Source organism: Pygocentrus nattereri, chromosome 19 (assembly GCF_015220715.1).
Source record: "Pygocentrus nattereri isolate fPygNat1 chromosome 19, fPygNat1.pri, whole genome shotgun sequence".
Lineage (NCBI taxonomy): Eukaryota > Metazoa > Chordata > Actinopteri > Characiformes > Serrasalmidae > Pygocentrus > Pygocentrus nattereri.
The window spans coordinates 6,451,816-6,471,066 of record NC_051229.1 but is presented as its reverse complement, the minus strand read 5'-3'; the positions used below and the strand labels follow the sequence as shown (position 1 = coordinate 6,471,066).

General features: G+C 41.2%; 1 protein-coding gene across 1 annotated transcript; it reads right to left on the bottom strand.

Annotated features, from left to right (window-relative positions):
* Window positions 1-493: 493 nt before the first annotated feature.
* phb2a (prohibitin 2a) lies at window positions 494-18,535 on the bottom strand. The gene is made up of 10 exons (XM_017720020.1): window positions 18,443-18,535; window positions 16,848-16,977; window positions 13,812-13,896; window positions 13,388-13,467; window positions 11,720-11,904; window positions 10,160-10,289; window positions 9,739-9,842; window positions 6,088-6,165; window positions 5,651-5,727; window positions 494-1,178 (listed from the first exon to the last, which is right to left on the bottom strand). The coding sequence occupies exons 1-10, from the start codon at window positions 18,461-18,463 to the stop codon at window positions 1,160-1,162; spliced, it is 909 nt and encodes a 302-aa protein (XP_017575509.1). The 5' UTR covers window positions 18,464-18,535; the 3' UTR covers window positions 494-1,159.
* Between the last annotated feature and the right edge of the window lie 716 nt (window positions 18,536-19,251).

Genomic DNA, 19,251 nt, shown 5'->3' with positions numbered 1-19,251 from the left:
CTTATTTTGCTAAGAATGAATGAAACCATATCGATGTACACAAACGTCTGAAGGCCAACGGTCAAATTACATTTTGCTCATTTTCTACATGACTTTTCCAAACGTTAACCCATCCGCTGCATAATTTTAATATCCACATTTATTTGTTTAATTTTATGGAACAGTTTCCATTTGTTTTTAGCAAATATACAGAAATTGGGCACTAAAACTAGCAGAAAAACACCGTATTTATTGTGTTCTCTGTGCAGGATGTGTTCACTCAGAAAATCAACAGAGCATTTCATTTGACTAGGGGTGTTCAAACCTTTGCATACGACTGTAGCTGCCAAAAACTGCCAGTGACATCGTGGTAACTGGTGGCTATTAGCCTTCAATATAAGCCATATCAGCATGTCTAGTTAAGCTATTATATACAGGCCAGTAGCCACAAGTATCTCCAAGAACATCTCAGTCTTTTACAACGATGACGCAAAAGAAGTAAAAAAAAAAGCCATTGAGTCTCAAAAATTCAAAATATTTAATGAAACCTCCTCACAGTGCTTTAATCTCATCAGTATACACGTCGCAAAGAGGAACCAGTGGGTCCCTGGTGGGAATAAACACAAACTAAAAATAAACAGGCACTGTAAACACTAGCTAACAGCTGAGTGGCCTTTGAAAGCATCTTCAGATGGCTTTATACATATGAATGTATAACAGAATTCCTAGGTTTAGGCTTAGTCTGGGTCTGGCAAATGGATCAATGACAGTTAATAGATGACATATGACTCTATATAATGATGCCTTCTTTCACAGTAACATGCCTTCATTTATAACATGGATCCGGCGTGGATTCTTCAGGGGCAAATATCACACCATGACTGATTACGTCCTGCTTATATAAGCTCCATATGCATCGCGAGCCCTTTGTGGGCTACTGCTGCTACTGATCGTGACTTACGAAAGGCTATTTTTGTGTAATACTTCTGTAGGTATGTGTGTGTGTGTGTGTGTGTTAGTGTGTTATAAAGGCCACCCAACCCTGCTCTGGACTGTGGCCCCAGATCGCTGCACTGAGAGACAGGCACTGCTTAGGGAGGTACACTCAAACTCAGAGAAGACGTTAAATACAGCACAGACTGCCAACATATGGAATGCACACAATCCGCAGGGACGACTCTCACTTCCCCAAAGACAAACTGCAAAAGAGGACAAAAAAATTATATTAATAAAACAAGTATTAACAAGGATCTGCACTGGTAGTGGTCAGTATACTGGCTTATCATCATGAAAGTCTTCCTCAGGGACGAGTCCGATTATAACATTTATAAAACTGATGGTTCCGGTCCTCAATCTGATTGGCTGAGCTGCGTTCGAAGTCGGTCATAAAATCCACGATGTGTACACATCTATGACTGCATCACGGCAACCGGACTGTGTATCACTACGCCACGGCACGAAAAAAGCCTTGTGGTGTTAATGGAATAATTTTTGACCTTCATGCTGCTTGCATGGCTCACCGAGTATATTGATGAAGAAAGAACCCCTTTTTTTTGTTAAACTGAGGGGCTTATATCTTATATTCTTAACTAGAACCAGGCTGGCCAGCTAGCTAACAGGCTAAAAGATCCAACGGCCTAAACAGCTCCATCATTAATATCACAGGCTTGGATTAAAGTACTTATTGTATGATTAGCACGGCAGTAAAAAGGCTAAAGAATCGCACTGAATGGCTTTCACCCTTCAAATGTTCATGTTTCAGTCAGAAGTCGCGTGAAACCCAGGCTGAATCACAAATGGCTCCGTGTTCCCTAATTAGTGTCCTAGCTATGAAAGCTTAGAAATGTTTGTGTCTGAAGCCAAAAAGCGCATCATTTATCAAGAACAGATGAGTCTGAGTCCCAAATGACTATTTCTTAGCTGTATTTTGCACAGTTGGTCTGCAGGGTGCAGTATTTAAATTCCTATGTAGTGCACTATGTAGGGAGCAGGGAGCCATTTGAGATTCAGCCCCATCATTAGAAGAGGGGCTCCGGTAGACTGGTGTTAAATAAGACTTGGGGGGGTAATTTGGTGACGAAAAAGTACTTGTAAAGCAAAAGATCTGTGCAGTAAACGGTGATGGGTAACCGAATGCCGCCCCCCCCCCCCCATCAGCTGGAATTTTATAAAAGCAAAAGCCTTTCAGGGCTTACTGCTTTATTATACCCATTTATTTTTAAAGCACAGCAGATTCTAGACCAGTATCCTTCATCATAGTTCACTCCAAAATGCTACTTTTGTTAAGAGTTCATATATGAAATCATACAGCCACCATTCAGCATCTATGCCAGTAACTTCATGTGAATTGGTGGCTATTAGCTTCCATACATCATAAGCGAAGTTAGCCTGTCTGGTTATTTTATGCCTTTAAATACAGGACCAGTAACCACCGGTGTGGCCCTTTCAAGAGCATCTCGAATCTATTTTATAAAGATGTTCAAAGAAAACAGCCAAGAAGTGAAGTTAAAACTACATTTGGGTCGTTTTCCATCCATCCTCCAAGGTTGGAGAACTTGAAAAGATGCTTAAAATATCAGGCACGGCTCCCAAAGTCATTATGTACATTTACACAGATGACCTAAGATTAAATATGACTTTTCCCCGACGATCCTGTTTCATAGTCGCTCTGCACTCTGTAAAGCAGCTCGTCACAAAACCAGCATTTTTAATCTAAAATATTTAAGAGGTTTTATTTTAAGAATTTGTATAAAAAAAAAAAAGTTTACTTTTCATACCATTAACGTTAAAAAATAGGTATTTTATATTTATAATTAATTTGGTCACAGAGATTTTGGTCACTGGTGGTATCAGGACTCTTATTAGATTTTAACACAGGATTTTCAGCTCCAATAAACGGCTTCTTTGGGTCGAGGCTCACAGAGGAAGCATAAGGCCTGAGAAGGCGAGTCACACTCTCTCACTATAGTTCATTAATTTATTAATCATTCTGTTTATCAGGCGGCTCATGACTTCTGTGTGTCACTGGTATTATGTGCTTTAATGGCTGGGTAATTAAAATTGTCAAAATAAGTGTGATACTTTTTTAATCCCACAAACGGGGAAATTCCACCTCCGCATTTAACCCATCCGTGAAGTGAAACACCACATACACACTAGTGAATACACACACACTAAGGGGCAGTGTGCACACTTGCCCGGAGTGGTGGGCAGCCCAATCCACAGCGCCCGGGGAGCAGTTGGGGGTTAGGTGTCTTGCTCAAGGACACCTCAGTGATGGACTGTCAGCGCTGGGGATCGAACCGGCAATCTTCAGGTCACAGGGCCGGTTCCCTAACCTCCAGCCCACGACTGCCCCATAATAATGTCAAATATCATTTTACTACTTATTTTAAATAGTTGCACAAGGTCACCAGTGACGTAGATTATGCTCGCTCTCCTTGTTGCATGTATGACTATAGATGTTAACTGACAATATTAAGATTATTTGGCTTTGGGATAAAATAAACGGATTATTTAAAAAATGCATCCACCTGAATTCCCACGCCAAATGGAGAATGACCCAAATATTTCTGTAAATGCAAGATCATGTACCTGGCTGTTCTCTTCATACGGACTCTTCTATTTCACTGATGTGTAATCAAAGCTTTAATCTAAGGTGCCGACTAATTTTACTGCATTCCACAAAAATATCTATTAGTCTAGCCCGCTTGTTTATTTCTCTTATGTGCAAAATAAATCTTATTTCACTGAATCACGAGTTTTCCCTTAACATCTGTGTGTTCAATCATAAGTTCTTCTTTCCTTTCCAAAGCACGTAATATGCGGCAGCATCAAGTACGTTTTCAGGTCAGAGGAAATAAGCGGATGTGTGCAGGTTTTAGGCCGTAGATTAGCAGGAGTGGTGCTGAGTCTGTTCATGGTTACGCGACGAAGCTGTGAACGGCTGTGTGCAGAAGTGCCTACTGAATGGAGGAGGCTCAAAAGGTGTCAAATTTAGCTGATCAGGTGAGCCGACCTGCAGAACCAACTAGAGCATGACGCACACATCAGTGGTGTAGTTACCTTCCGCTTACATAACCGGCAGAACCTCAAGTGAGTTCAGCCTCACCCTAACCATCACAGGCTTAAAGTGATGGTAAAAAAACAAACTTATGAAGCTCCCTTCTTACTCCAAATTAGGCATATGCTGAAATGACCAAATCTTTTATCAGAATATTGCATTGTAATTAATGCTATATAGTTTGCGTGTTCAATATTTACAATAAAATAATCAAAACACAATGATGCTTACAGTGTATCACTATCCTACAGGACTTCTAGCAGTTTGGACTGGGAGAAACTACCAAAGAACACCTTTAGCAAGAGCTGTGAAGCTGCTCAATCATAATTTATACAACAGTTAGTTCCAGCCACGCGAGCTGATTGTATCACAGTGCTGAGATGCTGTTGCTAAGCAACGACTCTGACAGCTGTAGGAGACGCTGAAGCCATTTGAACGTTTTTACCTCTCTTACTTTGCCACAAACAGAAAACGGAGAACTTTTAAGGTCACATTTGACCGACAGCTGATTTGGTCCGACTCTGAAGATGCGACGACACTAAACTCCCAAACCGCCAGGTGGTCTGTGTGGAGCTGGGGAACGAACTGCCGGCTGTGCAGCGAGTCAAACTATATTTTCAGACTTCAGTAGTGTTTGACTGTCGGAGGGATGAGTATACGAGACTCACGGATGAGACAAATGACTTAAGAAATACAGTTAATACAAAGTGCTTATTTCAACAATGTCCCGTTACACCTTAACTGGTGCAGCAGGTACACTAAGACGTTGGCACTGGAGCCAGACTGTATGCTGCTCCATTTAAGGTGGAATGGAAGATTCGAAACATAAGCCACTGGATAAGAAGACGACTTCAGCCTTGAAAAAAAACCATTTCGCACGTTTTTGCTGGGCCAGTGAGTCTAATGAGAGCAATACTGACAGTTTATCTACATATTGTGCAGTTTTGTTTTTAGTACTGTGCAGAATTTATAATATTCCAGATTTACATTGCTTGAGAAAAATGATTCTTATTGTGAAGTGATGGGACATCCCAGAATAATAATCCATTGTCACGACACAAATAAGATTACTTAGATAAAAGGCTAAATACTTCAATAAATGTTTAAACGGTTTTACCTGAAAACAAGTCTATACCATGTTATACACTGAAATGGTCAGAAATTATAATTATACTGGGATATACATTTTTGGCCATATCGCCCACTACCAGGTATATAAGCTTTAATTACATTTACATTTACAGCATTTGGCTGACGCTCTTATCCAGAGTGACTTACAATTTGATCATTTTACATAGAGAGGCCAAGGCGGTGTTAGGAGTCTTGCCCAAGGACTCTTATAGGTATAGTGTAGGGTGTTTGCCCAGGTGGGGATTGAACCCCAGTCTACAGAGTAGAAGGCAGAGGTGTTACCCACTACACTAACCAACCACACTTGTTAGCTACATCAGCCACCAGCATAAAACTAAAGAAGCATCAGACACCAAACACGTCTTGGCTGATCAGCTACGTCTGGAGTAAGACGAGGGGGATGCTGTGTCAATCTGATTCACTTTAATGTGAAAAGCTACGTTTTAGGAGAAGAAGGAGGGAAGGACAGTGGCTTACTTGTTGAAGGAGTCGTCCTGCAGGTTCAACACCAAACTGTCTGCATTTAGATACACCTTATTCTGTGAACTCGCCACCTACAGAACACACAGGAACAACTCGAACTGTTTATCAATAACTCCGGCTTGCAAAAAATATCATAAAAACATCAAAGGAATCCACAACCCAGTGTAGTTATATCCCATTTGAAACATCCCTACAGGAATTTATGTAGGCTTCCTAAAGGATGTCTTACAGTCAATTACTATTATAGTGTGATATACAAGTATTACAGATTACTGTAAAACAGTACAAGAGAACAGCGGTCATAATAGAGGTATTATATAGCACTATAGAAATCTTTCAGTTTATTTGTGTTCTACTACTATTCCCATTTGGTAAGGGATGAACATTCAGAACATGAATGAGGTTTGTCTAGTCTGAATCACTCGTCTCACCGTCTTGGCGATGTTTTGGGCGGCTCTGATGCGTCGGAGTTTAAGGTAGCCAGGATTCTTTGAGACAGCCTCGCCCAGCTGGGTTATTCAACAAACAAACAAACAAACAAACAAGGAAACACAGTTAACACGTATTCTCAAGACAGGATTAGTCCGCTGGGGTTTAGCAAGACTGCAAACAGAACACAAGTGAAACATCCAGAAGTTATGAAAGAAAAAAAAAAACAATATACTAACGATCTATTATCAAGTTATCTGATCACTACTGAGCACTGAAGCTCGATCGAGAAGGTGCGATGGGTAAACTTTACATGAGCCTGTTGCATCGAACAACAACCAACAACCAACAAATGACTCACAAACTGAACTGTAACCTGGTTTTACTTCTTATGGGCCCCACCAAACCGGTCTGCTGACGACTAAACCAATGTCTTACTATATTTTAATTAACCAGCCAACGGGTAAGATCAGAATCAACACACTCAAGAGCTCAAAGGCGAGGACAGTTCTGCGGATTAAGAACACGTCGTGAATCTGACGTAGACTTTTTCGTTGGACCTTTCCTGAGAACAAATTTAAGAACAAACTTAGGAAGATGGCCAGTGGTCTTGTGACACGAACATAAATTATTCAAGAGCGGAAGAAACCAAATAAAAGTCGCCTCTGAAAGCAAAGTAAATAAAGTAGGTGAATCATGTTTGGGCTTTCAGTCTGTGTTAAATGCCCTCTGGCTGTCTCCTGGAAATCAGCTTTTCTCTTTCATGATAAATGTGTTGAGACACATAGGGGTGTAGTAGGAGCCCGAAAGCAGAGCTGGCTTAAAGGAACACGCCATCGTGTTTTAAACTAACCCTTGAATACTGTATCAGCCAAATACTGTATTCCATTGCTGGTCTGGCTCCTACCTCAGTGACCGCTATGTTCGTATATGATGGGCTATTTGCTAAGCTGCTAATATGTACATTTACATTTATGGCATTTGGCTGACGCTCTTATCCAGAGCAACTTACAATTTAATCATTTTACACAGGTAGGCCAAGGCGGTGTTTGGAGTCTTGCCCAAGGACTCTTATTGGTATAGTGTAGGGTGTTTGCCCAGGTGGGGATTGAACCCCAGTCTACAGTGTGGAAGGCAGAGGTGTTAACCACTAGACTATCCCAACCACATATGTCATAGTATGTTACATCCTCCTTTGCACAGCTCCATATACTCTCAGTACTGTGTACTGCCTGTGTTCTGTTTTGTGTGTATTGCACTGTACTGTCTGCATTATGCATATTGTATTGTTTTGGTGGTTGGTGTAGTGGGTAACACCTCTGCCTTTCACACTGTAAACTGGGGTTCAATCCACCACCAGGGCAAGCACCCTACACTATACCGATAAGAGTCCTTGGGCAAGACTCCTAACACCACCTTGGCCTACCTGTGTAAAATGATCAAATTGTAAAGTCGCTCTGCATAAGAGCGTCAGCCAAATGCCGTAAATATCAATGTTTCGCAGTTGTGTTCCTGCGTTGGTCCTTCAGGAATGTTGTTTCACTTCACCATGTACTATAAAGTCTCTTGACCTGATCTGCACCCTTTGTACCTAACAAATTCCCTATTCCCAGAAAAGATGAGGAACACCATTTGGATGGTCCACTTTAGATGTTTTGTAGATGCTTAATTCACTTTCAAGTTACTTTCAACTCAATATCTACTAAACTGACCATAATTTTCTTTAACTCTAAACCTGCTCTAATCCTAACCCTGATCTCAACCCAAAACCCAAACCCACCCCTCACTCTGGTCATAGTCCTAACCCTGGTCCAAATCCTAACCCCACCACAGTTTAGAATCAACCGAGTTTCAACAGATGGTTTATTAACAACTTCAACATCTGTAGATGATCTATAGGGGACAATAGTGGACTATCCAAATAAAGTGAGACCAGAAAAACAGCCGATGAAAGGCACTTTAAAATCAAGCCAATCCCATCTGCCCATTGGCCTCCATTGTAGGCGATTTGAAGAAAACGTTCCCTTTGTTTTGTAAAGTACAAAGAAATGACCGTAACTGACCGTACACTATAGATATGGCAGATATTCCTTAAACACTATCCTGCATACCCTGGATTTCAGCTTCTGCCTGAAGTCAGCACATATCCACTGACCTACGGCCTGTTTCATACGCAGCACTGCATCATATCAGGAAGAAAAAAGGCTTAACTGTACTGGTTTTACAAGGACAAAAAAAACGCAGCATTAAACGACCACTTCATTTGTGCAAAATAAAACCCTTAAGAACAAAGTGCACAATGCGGCCAGGGCTCAAACTGTGGAACAGTTACTGATAGCTTGCTGAATTTGAGGGCCGAGACTCTGAACTACACCTTTAAATCTTTTCTCTGTGTGATTAGCGCAAATTATATTAGGTTATTAAGTACAGCGGCACCAGAAAGACTGATTACGACAAGCAATTAAAGCCATTAAACACTTTCAAAAGGGAACCAATGACCATAATTGTATTACACTGCTTTATGAGGTGAGATTCACTTGTCATACTAATACTTCTTATTTTATTTACAGTAATAGCTTATTCTCTGGAGATTTAAAAGTGACCATATCTTACATTTTTCTAGCATTTTAATTTTTTCTGGGGTTCCTCTTATTACATCTGCATTGGCTTATACACCCAAAGCAGTCACGGCCATTTTCTATCCTCTCTTTACTGAACAGGCTGTTTTTGTAAATGTGCCCTTAAGACGGATACACACCAATAACATTATGACCTCTGTTTCTGCGCTATATACAGTTAGTGGAGCTGATAAAATGGACAAGGTGGCACTTTGTAGTTCTACAGTTACAGACTGTAGTCCATCTGTTTCTCTGATACTTTGTTACCCTGTTCTTCAGTGGTCAGGACCCCCATGGACCCTCACAGAGAAGGTACTATTGGGGTGTGTTGCGCTGGTACGAGTGGATCAGACACAGCAGTGCTGCTGGAGTTTTTAAAAACTGTGTCCACTCACTGTCCACTCTATTACCTTGTTGATCCACCACCTTGCAGATGTAAAGAGTGTAGAACTACAAAGTGCACCTGTATAGTAAGCGGTCATAATGTCATGGTGTATGTAAATGACTGCTGCTCTGATTGGCTGTGCCTCATACAAAACCCAGACTGAAACACTCCTTATAACTTCAGGCTGAACAGATGGAGCTAAACCACTACAGGCTGAATAGGTGGGTATATGTAACTGAACTGTTTTTTTTTTGTGACATCACAGCAGCAAGAAAATTAAAACGGGTCATTTAAAATATAAAAAACTGGACACAAAAGGTGTTTTTGTAAGTTTTACTGCGCATTTCAAGTCTTTTGGCAACATCCAGAAGTTACAAATGAATAAATCTATCAATTAGTTCGGATAGGAGGAATTCTGAAATGAATCTACAGTTCTAGTCAGGACACGTCTAACATTACTTAGTGGTTTTTACAGCTTCCTACTTGTTATTTAAAATCTGTGACTCAGCACAGTTCAAGCATAATCAATTTACATATTTATCTACAAAAATAATTCCTGTATAAATAAAAACAGTGATTATAACTTATAGTATAGCATAAACACTATAAATGACAGGGCAGTTTGGAATGTGTGCAAAGAGGGAAAATACCATTTTAGCAGCCTGGGCCTCTCCCTCAGCCTGGATGACCTTCTGCTTCTGATCCTGCTTGGCCTTCTCCACATAGAACTGGGCTCTTTGGGCCTCCTGCTGGGCTGAACATGAGAAAAAGACAAATGAAGATGGAGAACATTCACAGATAAAAGTGGAAAAATAGGGAAACTTTATCCATAAATCGAGGGGGCCAGGCGTAAGTGCTTTCGAGGTATGAGAAGGTCTTCACTGAGTGCAGAAACTGAGCATGTAGTTGTTATGCAGGCTGCTGAATGACATCAAATGACAACAGTGCCCCCTAGTGGGCACAAAGAACTGAAAGTCTATTGCTTTTTAATCAAGGTTTAAATACTGAATTCCAACTGCAAGCAAAAATTCCTTCTATGGCACAGTGCATTGTGGGTATCGCAGTCCATACCGACTTGCTTGGCCTCGACTGCGGCAGTGTATTCCCTGCTGAAGCTCAGCTCTGTGATGGCCACGTCGTCCAGAATGATGTTGAAGTCCTTAGCTCTCTCAATCAGCTCCCTCCGGATGAGCAGCGACACCTATGCATAAGGTTTCAAAAAAAAAGATTATATTCATATTTCTAATACACGAAGGAACTAATATGCTGTCATATGCAAAGGTTTAAACACTCGCTGTCAAATTACAAGCACTGTTGACTTTCAGAGTCAAAACAAATGAACAAATTCTTCAAATGTTGGTGCATAATTTCTGTTAGTTGCATTTATGAGTTTAACATACTGGGGGGGGGGGGGAGTAATTTTTATTTGTTTTTAAATATTTCCTGCAAATTTTAGTGGAAAATTTCTATTATTTTATATATAAAACTATAAAAAATGTGCTATAACTTTTGCTCAAACTAAATTCCCTCATCTCCCCATGAATTCATCAAATGAACTGCAATTGAAGCATTAAAGTGTGCAGAAGGGTGTTCATTACAGAGGATGTGTTAACTTATTCACAGTCAGCTAAAATTGACCAAACTTTTTCACCGTCTGTATAACTACAACTACAACGCTGCTGAAAAGTTTGAAATGGATCATAATCCATCCATTTTCTAAGCCGCTTCTCCATCAGGGTCGCGGGGGGGTGCTGGAGCCTATCCCAGCAGTCTTCAGGCGGAAGGCAGGATACACCCTGGACAGGTCGCCAGTCCATCGCAGGGCAGACAGACAGACACAGACAGTCACACCCAGGGGCAATTTAGCACGTCCAATTGGCCTGACTGCATGTCTTTGGACTGTGGGAGGAAACCGGAGAACCCGGAGGAAACCCACGCAGACACGGGGAGAACATGCAAACTCCACACAGAGAGGACCCTGGCCGCCCGGCCGGGGAATCGAACCCAGGCCCTCCTCACTGTGAGGCGACAGCGCTACCCACCACGCCACCATGCCATTTTTGTTTTTATTCAACAATCTCTCACACTAACTAAACTTACACACTATGAACTAGTCACCAAAATTATACACTGTAATTCTACTTAAAGTCTTTTTTTTCCGGTCTTGCTCTTTAAACGACTGGCCCCAAGATCACCGGTTTTGAAACACAATTCTGGATATTTATTTTCATTGAAACGTTTCAACTTCAGAATATTCTTGATGTTCCACAGCTTTGTCAGGCATTTTAGAATCATCTTCATATCTGTTCATCATTTTCACAGCATTTCTTCTTTCACTTCTAAAAATGATTTAAAACCTGTGAAACTGTAGAGGGCTAGCATCAGATCAGAGCCACTTTATATAAGCGGCTGCAACAAAATTGGTTTTCTGTTACTGAAAATGGTCATTTCTTTGGAATGGTGCTGCATATTGAAAGGCAATTACCAACATTTTAATTAATAAATAAAATGCTGAGGTACTTTGGAATTTTAACCCACTGCTATAGAAAGGGAAGCTGTAAAAAGCTATAAGAAGAGCTGAGGCCCGTGTCCCGTGCTGTTTAAAGCAGCAGTGTGGCTGTGGTGGTGTACCTGCGCTCTCTGTGTGATGAGCTGTGAGGCATTGAATTTGGCCACCACGCTCTTCAGCACCTCGTTAACAATGGAGGGCAGCACACGCTCGTCATAGTCTGTCCCCAGATGCTGGTAGAGAAAGGGCAGGTTGGAGGCCACAGGCCGGGACAGCACACGCAGACCAATGTTCACCATCTGAAGGTCTACAGGAGGACACATGTTTTCCAAATGAGCGTCAGTCAGACAAGGAAACCATTTGTCTACGCATCAAAATAATTCTGAATACACGTAACACTCAATATCGCTGCTGTATCTCCAAAGTGGTAACCTTACAGGAGACGGGAAAAACCTACTTTACTTTCAATGTAAGTCAGTGGAACCAGACTTTTTTCAGAGTAATTCTGTGTCATTTCTTTTGGTCCATTCATTGTGAAATTTACATACAATGTAAAGGGCAACAGGCATTTTCAAATCAAGTCAAAAACTGAAAAATGACAAAAATGAAGATTTTTGTCATTTTTTGATTTTTGAAAATGAACACTGTATTTCCAAAAGTATTCAGTCGTCTGCCTTTACCCGGATATGAACTTGAGTGAGATCCCATTCTTAATCCATAGGGTTTAATATGATGTCGGCCCACCCTTTGCAGCTATAACAGCTTCAACTCTTCTGGGAAGGCTTTCCACAAGGGTCAGGAGTGTGCTTATGGGAATTTTTGACCGTTCTTCCAGAAGTACATTTGTGAGGTCAGACACTGATGTTGGACGAGAAGGCCTGGCTCACAGTCTCCACTCTAATTCATCCCAAAGGTGTTCTATCGGGTTGAGGTCAGGGCTCTGTGCAGGCCAGTCAAGTTGTTCTACACCAAAGTCACTCATCCATGTTTTGATGGACTTTGTGCCCTGGTGAGCAGTCATGTTGGAACAGGAAGGGGCCGTCCCCAAACTGTTCCAACACAGTTGGGAGCATGAAATGGTCCAAAACCTCTTGGTGCTGAAGCTTTAAGAGTTCCTAAGGGAACTAAGGGGCCGAGCCCAACTCCTGAAAAACAACCTCACACCATGATCCCCCCTCCACCAAACTTCACACTTGGCACAGTGCAGTCAGACAAGTATCATTCTCCTGCCAACCACCAAACCCAGACTCGTCTATCGGATTGCCAGATGGAGAAGCGTGATTCGTCACTCCAGAGAACACGTCTCGACTGCTCTAGAGTCCAGTGGCGGCAATTTACACCACTGCGTTTGACGCTTTGCATTGCGTTTGGTGATATAAGGCTTGGATGCAGTTGCTCAGCCATGGAAACCCATTCCAAGAAGCTCTCTATGCTGTTCTTGAGCTAATGTGAAGGCCACGAAGTTTGGAGGTCTGTAGTGATTGACTCTGCAGAAAGTTGGTGACCCTTTGCACACTACGCTGGACTTGTTCCACAGGTGGCATCCGATCACGGTACCATGCTGGACTTCACTGAGCTCCTGACAGTGACCCATTCTTTCACTAATGTCTGTAGAAGCAGTCTGCAGGCCTAGGGGCTCGGCTTTATACACCTGTGGCCATGGAAGTGGATTTGGATGGGTGACTGAATACATTTGGCAACACAGTGTGTGTGTGTATATATGTGTGTATTTCTTCCCTGTCATATTATATAACTTTGCTGTTAAAATATGAAATGTAGCAAAAAGTAACCTTTGCTTCCTGTGAGGGATGAAATCTTCCTGGGTCTGGCTCGGATGTCGTAGATGATTGGGTACTGGAACCACGGTATCCTATAAACAGTGAAACAGCAATAATGAACCACTATCAAAATGAAGATTTAAAGTCCTCTCATTTAAAGATTTGCCAATGGGAGTACACAGATTAAGAAAAATAGCAACTATATTAAATAAAAATATATTTAAAATCACAATACAGGCAGGATTTGCAGCTCTGCAGGTGCACTGCTTCTACAACCACAAAGACGGCATTTATTTGGGACACAGGGTTTGATTCCCAGTAATGCCACTGCCACCCTATTAACATCATCGGTGTAAGCTAATTTAAGAGAATTCAATGAAAAGCATCTGAAGCCCTATCAAATGTGTGAATTTAAAACTGTGTAAAGATTTGAAACCTGAAATGAAGCCCCTCAGAAAGCACTGTATTCATCTCCATGCCTCCAACTCTGTTAAAGATGATGGCCCTCTGTCCACCCTCCACTGTGAAAACAATCAGATGGCCATCAAAAAACAAACACCCATTCACACACATAAATACTTAAAAAATAAAAACTGTATACTTTGTTGGCCCCCTTTCACCCTGATCTTCAGTGGTCAGGACCCCCACAGAGCAGGTACTATTTGGGTGGTGGATCATTCTCAGCACCGCAGTAACACTGACATGGTGGTGTGTTAGTGTGTATTGCGCTTGTATGAGTGGATCAGACACAGCAGTGCAGTTTCCACTCACTGTCCACTCTATTAGACACTCCGACCTTGTCAGTCCACCTTTTAGATGTAAAGGCAGAGATTGTAGCTCATCCACTGCTACACAGTCTGTGTTGGTCATCCTCTAGTCCTTCATCAGGGGTCCCAGGATGCTGCCCACAGGACGCTGGTGACTGGATATTTTTGGTTGGTGGACTATTCTCAGTCCAGCAGTGACACTGAAGTGTTTAAAAACTCCAGCAGCACTGCTGTGTCTGATACACTCAGACCAGCACAACGCACATTAACACACCACCACCACGTCAGTGTTACTGCAGTGCTGAGAACAACCCACCACCCAAATAGTACCTGCTCTGTGAGGGTCCTGACTATTAAAGAACAGAGTAACAAAATCTGCAGAGAAACAGATGGTCTGAAAATGTAGAAATACAAAGTGCACATATATGGAAAAAGGACCTGATCAAATGGACATACATGCAGCACATTAGGTTCTTTTTCACAACATGTTAAATTCAGCAAATAAACAGCAACAGTGCTTTAAAGTGTGCAGTAGTGTGTTCTCTGTAGAGGGCGAGTTCAGTTATTTTCACATAGAACGATCAACAAAAAATGTAATTTCACAACAGGCGCCCAAACTTTTACGATTAAATTAGAGAAAAAGCTTTCTTCTGGCATGTCCCTGGGAAACCTTTATTGGCATGGAGGGGCAAGGATGCCAATAATTATCAATGTCAAGTGTTTCTTTAACATGGTGTTCTGTTCTAAGTAAAAAAAAAAAGGTTTTATATATATATATATATATATATATATATATATATATATATATATATATATATATGAAATAAAAGCGTCCGATAACATCTGTAATACAGTTTCACTCCCCAGTCCAAACAGTACATATATGGAAAATAAGCCACAATAACAGCCCATTCTGAATTCACAGTTTTTGGGATGAAAACAATCCTTTTACACATATTCAGTCTACAGCAGTTTAGCATCACCCACTCACACCAAGTTATTTTTGCACTGTTATTGTGTTTTGGTACATATACCCACACAGTGTAAGTGGACCTCAAGGAAAAACATCACACACAAGAAAAATGTAGCATAAGGGCTCTTTTAAAAGTTAGATTCTCTTATACTTCAGAGAGAGACTAATTAACCACAAAGACTTTCCGTGTTCTGTTAATGAGTGAGTGAGTGAGTGAGTGAGTATAACAAAGGCCTCATGCTTGTGGATTGGGGTGACAGAGTCACGGCACAAGAGAGAACAGACACTCCAACACTCTACAAACTGGCTGTGAAAGTCTACGTTACTATGGATCATTCTACCCAATTAGTTCCTACTGTGGTCCCACAATAGAAAACTATTTGAAAATACAATGAAGTATTCAGATCTTATTCAGACCTAGATATTTACAAGGATTATGTCACGAACAATATAAACCCAAGACATTCATTGAGATAGTGTTGAGCTAAATATTTAATTCATATGGTACATTGTACTAGGGTGGCGTGGAGGGTAGCACTGTCGCCTCAGAGTAAGTAGGGCTTGGGTTCGATTCCCCGTCCGGGTTACCAGGGGCCTTTCTGTGTTCTCCTCATGTTTGTGTGGGTCCAAAGACATGCACTCAGGCCAATTGGACATGGTAAATTGCCCCTAAGTGTGAGTGAATGTGTCCGTCTGCCCTGCGATGGACTGGCGACCTGTCCAGGGTGTATCCTGCCTTCCACCCGATGACCACTGAGTTGGGCTCTGGGCTCCAGCACCCGCTTTTTTAGTCATCAGCCTCGCATTTTTTTAGAGCAGTAAGTGAGACTATATCCCTGTCCCTCAGGGCCAAAGTGAACACTCAGATCCCAGTTTTATGTGAACATGAACATTTTAAACTTTTAGTCTCAAACTAACCACCTCCACACAGCCTGCAACTGCTTTAGTTGCTTTAATTTCAATATAATTTCTTATGTTTTAGCAATGTCTTAGCTATTGTTTTACTTTTTTATTCCTTTATTTTATTCATATTTTTTTTATTTCTTAATTGTATTATTGTTAATATATATTGTCTTACATCTTCCATTCCTTTTATTTCATTAATTTAGGTTTTTATTTATTTTTAGTTTTACTTCTTAAGTTGCTATATTTTAATTTTAATCGTTTATTGATTTAACAGTTCACTGATACCTAAATTTTACTATTATGATTTTTATTATATCATTATAACATTTGATTTATTTTTAACTTCTCAACCCCTGATTTCTGTATTGGCTCAGCTACACTGTAAATGAGGGTCTCCCTCAATGCACAGCGAATTTAAATAAAGGTTGATTGATTGATTGATTGATGCCCCAATGTAGTAAACTTTGTGTTTTAATGAAACATATGATCTTTTGTGTGTGCAACTGTTGAAAGCTGTGTTTGCTGGTCATGCAATTGGTAGGCAGAGCTATGCTTGTTTTGGTAGAGATATAAAAGGAAGGTTCAGTCACTTATTTTAATGAACAATAAACATAGTTAAGGAGTAGCTTAATTATTATGTTGCTCACAGCAAAAGAATTTTAGTCTGATATGCTTTCAGCTCTGACTTTGAACCAATCCAGTGGAATGAGCTGTATAAGAAAGGCCTTATAGTGCTTGTGCGTTTTAAATGAATTGTGCCTATCTGACTCCCTAATTTAAGTCTGGACTTATATATTCATAACTCATGCCTGTGCAGCACTCCTACCTGTGTACATCGATTCTTTGACTCCATATGCCAGCGCTCCAGCTCCGATAAGCAGTTTTACACCCAGACCGGCTCCTCTAGGACCAGAGGACATCCGGCCTGCGATCTGCCTCAGCTGCTGCAGAAAACCCTGGACAGTACAGAGAACAGCGAAGAGGAAGAGACAGCGTTTAACCTATTCAGGCGCACATCACATCGAGAAGAGTATGGTGTACATCTCTGATCTCACAGTTACATTTAAGGATCAATGAGTGTGATTTTAATAAAATAATGTACGTTTGTGTCTAACACAGTATTCATGTAGCGTAAAACCTATAAATAACAGTCATGTATACTAACATATTACACAAGCTATAAACTTTATTCCTGAAGATGCTTTAGTTTTCCATAAGTGGATTAAAAATACAACAGCTGAAATGCTTGTTCAGAGATCAGGACATAATAAGATTTAACGTTAAAGCCAGATTAGGCACAATTAGGTAATCTTTTTGAAGGAGAGCATGCTGTAATCTAAAACGCTCTGCCAAAAAGTCCAAAGTATTTATCGAAAATGTCCAAAAAAAAAAAAAAAAAAAAGATATTACGCTTGGTTTATCCGGAGATCTCAAGGCAAGGCTTTTTGCTGGCAAGGACAAACTCCAAATGTAGTGTATTTGATTCGCTGAGCCAGAGCAACATTTAGGCATGCACTGTTTTAACCTAGGACTAACCTGGGACTAACCTGGGACTAACCTATTTCAACAAAATTTCTGTTTCTGTTTTTTGTTGGTGTTTTTTTTTTAAACCTCTTCTACACATTAAAACCACCGGTCATATTCTTCTCTCATATTTTATAAGCTACATTCAGAAGCCGGGCGTCGTATGAGGCTGTAACTCTTCTTTCCAGTCTAATAGACGGTGACTTGGTGTAAGTGGCTGGAGTCGTGGGCTGGAGGTTAGGGAACTGGCCCTGTGACCAGAAGGTTGCCGGTTCGATCCCCAGCGCCGACAGTCCAGGACTGAGGTGACCTTGAGCAAGACACCTAACCCCCAATTGCTCCCAGGGTGCCGTGGATAGGGCTGCCCACTGCTCCGGGCAAGTGTGCTCACTGCCCACTAGTGTGTGTGTGGTGTTTCACTTCATGGATGGGCTAAATGTGGAGGTGGAATTTCCCCATTTGTGGGATTAAAAAAAGTATGACTTAACTTAAAAACCCATGAGTGCTTTGTTTCTGGAAGGCTGTTCTCTGATTAAACAGTATGTAAGGTTTATGAGCCATTCCTACAGAGCAGCCCTGCTTCACTACCTTCAGTACACAGGAAGAACTGGGTCATCAATTCAGCACAACTATATAATATAATATTATATATATTATTATATTAAATAATATTATAATTCAGCATAACAGCATAATATTGCCTGAGCCATAAAGCTCCTGCAACATGCCTGCAGCCCTGGGCCAACCAGCTAAACACCATCATTCAACGATCATCAGCGGAACAGCCGCTGAAATCAAACCCAGACGACGTGGCAGTTTCGGAAGACGTGCGAACACATAAGCGACACACAAAACACCTTCGGTTTTACATCACATTTCAATCAAAAAGAGACTTACTCCAGGATCTTTACTCGCCATGCTGCCTCCACTGCACGTAACTTTACAGTCCAAGGTCGTGGCCAAGTACTTCCTGTCCTGCCCATATGCATCCTGGGTGTTGTAGTTCTATGATGGCGCAGGTTCGCAGAGCCGGAGTAAAGCGGACTTTGTTACTTTTTTGTTACTTGCTAAACCAACTAAACCTAGTTAATGAAAAACTAAGTAGAGGAAAATGATCGACTGAATCAGGGAAATGACCAGACTGTGCTGGACACCCATGATTTAATAGACACAGTGAGTTTCATCAGTCAGAAGTGATCATGCCTGCTCCCTGTTGTCTATGGCCTATTCCTTATGCCCTATTTCCTAAATACTTATAAACCTAGGCCATATTCCTCAGGCACTATATCCTATTCTTTAGGCTATAGTCCTTAGACCCTATTCCTTATGCACTAAGCCCTTTAACCTAGGCCCTATTTCTTGCGTCTTATTCCTGATGCTGCATACTCTTTTGTCTAGGTCCTATTCCTTATACCCTATTGCTTAGGTCCTGTTCTCTGGGCCCTATTTCTTATGTCTTATCCCTATGCCCTATTCCTCATGCCCTATTCTTTATACCCTATGCCCTATTCCCTAGCCCTCATCTCTTATGCGCTATTCCTTAGGTCCTATTGTTTAGGCTTTATTCTTTAGAACCTATTCCTTAGGAACTATGGCCTATGCCTTAGGCCCTATTTCTTAGGCCCTATTGCTTAGGTTCTATTCTCTGGGCCTTATTTCTTACGTCTTATCCCTATGCCCTATTCCTCATGCCCTATTCCTTATAC